The sequence below is a fragment of the Limulus polyphemus genome, unplaced genomic scaffold (genome assembly GCF_000517525.1).
Source record: "Limulus polyphemus unplaced genomic scaffold, Limulus_polyphemus-2.1.2 Scaffold837, whole genome shotgun sequence".
NCBI classification, from domain to species: Eukaryota; Metazoa; Arthropoda; class Merostomata; order Xiphosura; family Limulidae; genus Limulus; species Limulus polyphemus.
In genome coordinates this window covers 422,659-424,788 of record NW_013666447.1, presented here as the reverse complement: position 1 = coordinate 424,788, position 2,130 = coordinate 422,659, and the positions used below count along the sequence as shown (strand labels likewise).

General features: G+C 34.8%; 1 protein-coding gene across 1 annotated transcript in view; it reads left to right on the top strand.

Moving 5' to 3' along the window:
- Nucleotides 1-1,101: 1,101 nt before the first annotated feature.
- The window catches only part of LOC106460796 (A disintegrin and metalloproteinase with thrombospondin motifs 18-like), a gene marked incomplete at its 5' end in the record, with an annotated part of 28,997 nt that continues 27,968 nt past the window's right edge, over nt 1,102-2,130 (top strand). Inside the window, 2 exons of the mRNA XM_022387585.1 lie at nt 1,102-1,207; nt 1,449-1,586. Of these exons, the coding sequence (XP_022243293.1) occupies nt 1,102-1,207; nt 1,449-1,586 (244 nt within the window). The remainder of the gene's footprint in view (nt 1,208-1,448; nt 1,587-2,130) is intronic.

Below are 2,130 nucleotides of genomic sequence, written 5' to 3'. Positions count from 1 at the left end.
AGGTATAAGTGAGATATAATATTTTAAATGAACTCACAAATGACAGTGAAAGCTCTAAATAATTTACTGTTGTTTGTGTGCCCTTACTAAAGGTATAAGTGAGATATAATATTTTAAATGAACTCACAAATGACAGTGAAAGCTCTAAATAATTTACTGTTGTTTGTATGCCCTTACTAAAGGTATAAGTGAGATATAATATTTTAGATGAACTCATAAATGACAGTGAAAGCTCTAAATTCTAAAATATTATATCTCACTTATACCTTTAGTAAGGGCATACAAACAACAGTAAATTGTTTAGAGCTTTCACTGTCATTTATGAGTTCATAGTTCATCTAAAATATTATATCTCACTTATACCTTTAGTAAGGGCATACAAACAGCAGTAAATTCCTAAATGACAGTGAAAGCTCTAAACAATTTACTACTGTTTGTATGCCCTTACTAAAGTATAAGTCAAATGCTTTTATCAAATATACTGTTATAAAATCAAGGATAAACAGTAAATCTCGGACATTAGTTGTCCGTTTCGACCTCGTTCTGCAAGTGTTTGGCCTTTACGTCGAAGTGTATTTAGAAACATTGATCCGATTGCCGTCTGTTACCAATTTTTATCAGTTTCACTTTAATACAGAATTTACAATTAACGTATTCCACTGACGATATTGTAAAATAAAGCTCTTAGGTGCAATCGTACAAAATCAATATTTTCCTAAAATTAAACTAAAGCCCTCAGCACAAAGATTTAGAAAACACCAAAGTAATAATCGGATGGTAAAAATTCATATTATTGAATTGATTTTTACGTTCACTAGATGGGGAAAGTGTACTAAAGCTCCAATAACTATTTCTAGATAGAGAGATTTGTTTTCAGTTCTTATTTTCTTTCACAGGTTCGAAGTTGTAGATTTTACACTAACCAAAATATCAAGGTTATATCTAAATCAGCGTTTTAAATGTATAGTGATCACAGTTTTAGAACATAAAAACTCAATAAATGTAAAGATTAATATCATCAGATATCTAAAACTAGAAAAATATAGGATATGTTTGGAATATTTTATTTTTTATTACAAGTGTTTTTATTCTCTGTTCTAGGTTACGCTCCTGTGAGTGGCATGTGCAGCAAGTACAGAAGTTGTACTGTCAACGAGGATACCGGCTTAGCATTGGCTTTTACGGTTGCGCACGAGGTGGGACATAAGTAAGTTGACAGAAAAATGAGGAATTTGATTTTCGTGTTGCTTTAGAACCGAACAAAAATTTCAGTAAATCAAAATTGTCAACTTTTTCTTCCCAAATAAATTTGTTAAGTCATGAAAAGAATCAATTTTATCTCATTAAAAAAAAAAAGAACACAAAACTAAAGATTTTTTTTCGGAACTAGAAACCATTAAAACAATTACCAGTTTTTTAAATATTCTACTGTTTTCATTCTTTTATAGTTTTGGTATGGTGCACGATGGAAGAGGATCAAAGTGTACTGACGCAAGAGGAAGCATTATGTCACCTGTTTTGGCCGGACTGGACGGAACATTCAAGTGGACTACATGTAGCCGGAAGGAGCTCACCAACTTCCTGGAGTAGGGAGACATCTTGGAACTGGGGTGAATGGGCTAGCTAGACTACTTCGTCAGACACAGGTTTTAGATGGACTTTGCGCGTACTTGAACTAGACTACTTCGTCAGACACGTAGGCACATAGGTTTGAGGCAGAGGACGTGGCGAATGCGTGTCGATCTAAATTATTTTGTCACATAAGTTTTTTGATGGAATTGGCGGTCTACTTCCTTAGACACACACAGGTTTAATATGAACTTGATAAATGCGATGACTAGAACACTTTGTCAGGTACGTAGATTTCAGGCAAACTTGACGAGTGCAACTGCTAGAACACTTTGTGAGACACGTAGATTTCAGGCAGACTTGACGAATGCAACTGCTAGAACACTTTGTGAGACACGTAGGTTTCAGTCAGACTTGACGAGTGCAACTGCTAGAACACTTTGTGAGACACGTAGATTTCAGGCAGACTTGACGAATGCAACTGCTAGAACACTTTGTGAGACACGTAGGTTTCAGTCAGACTTGACGAGTGCAACTGCTAGAACACTTTGTGAGACACGT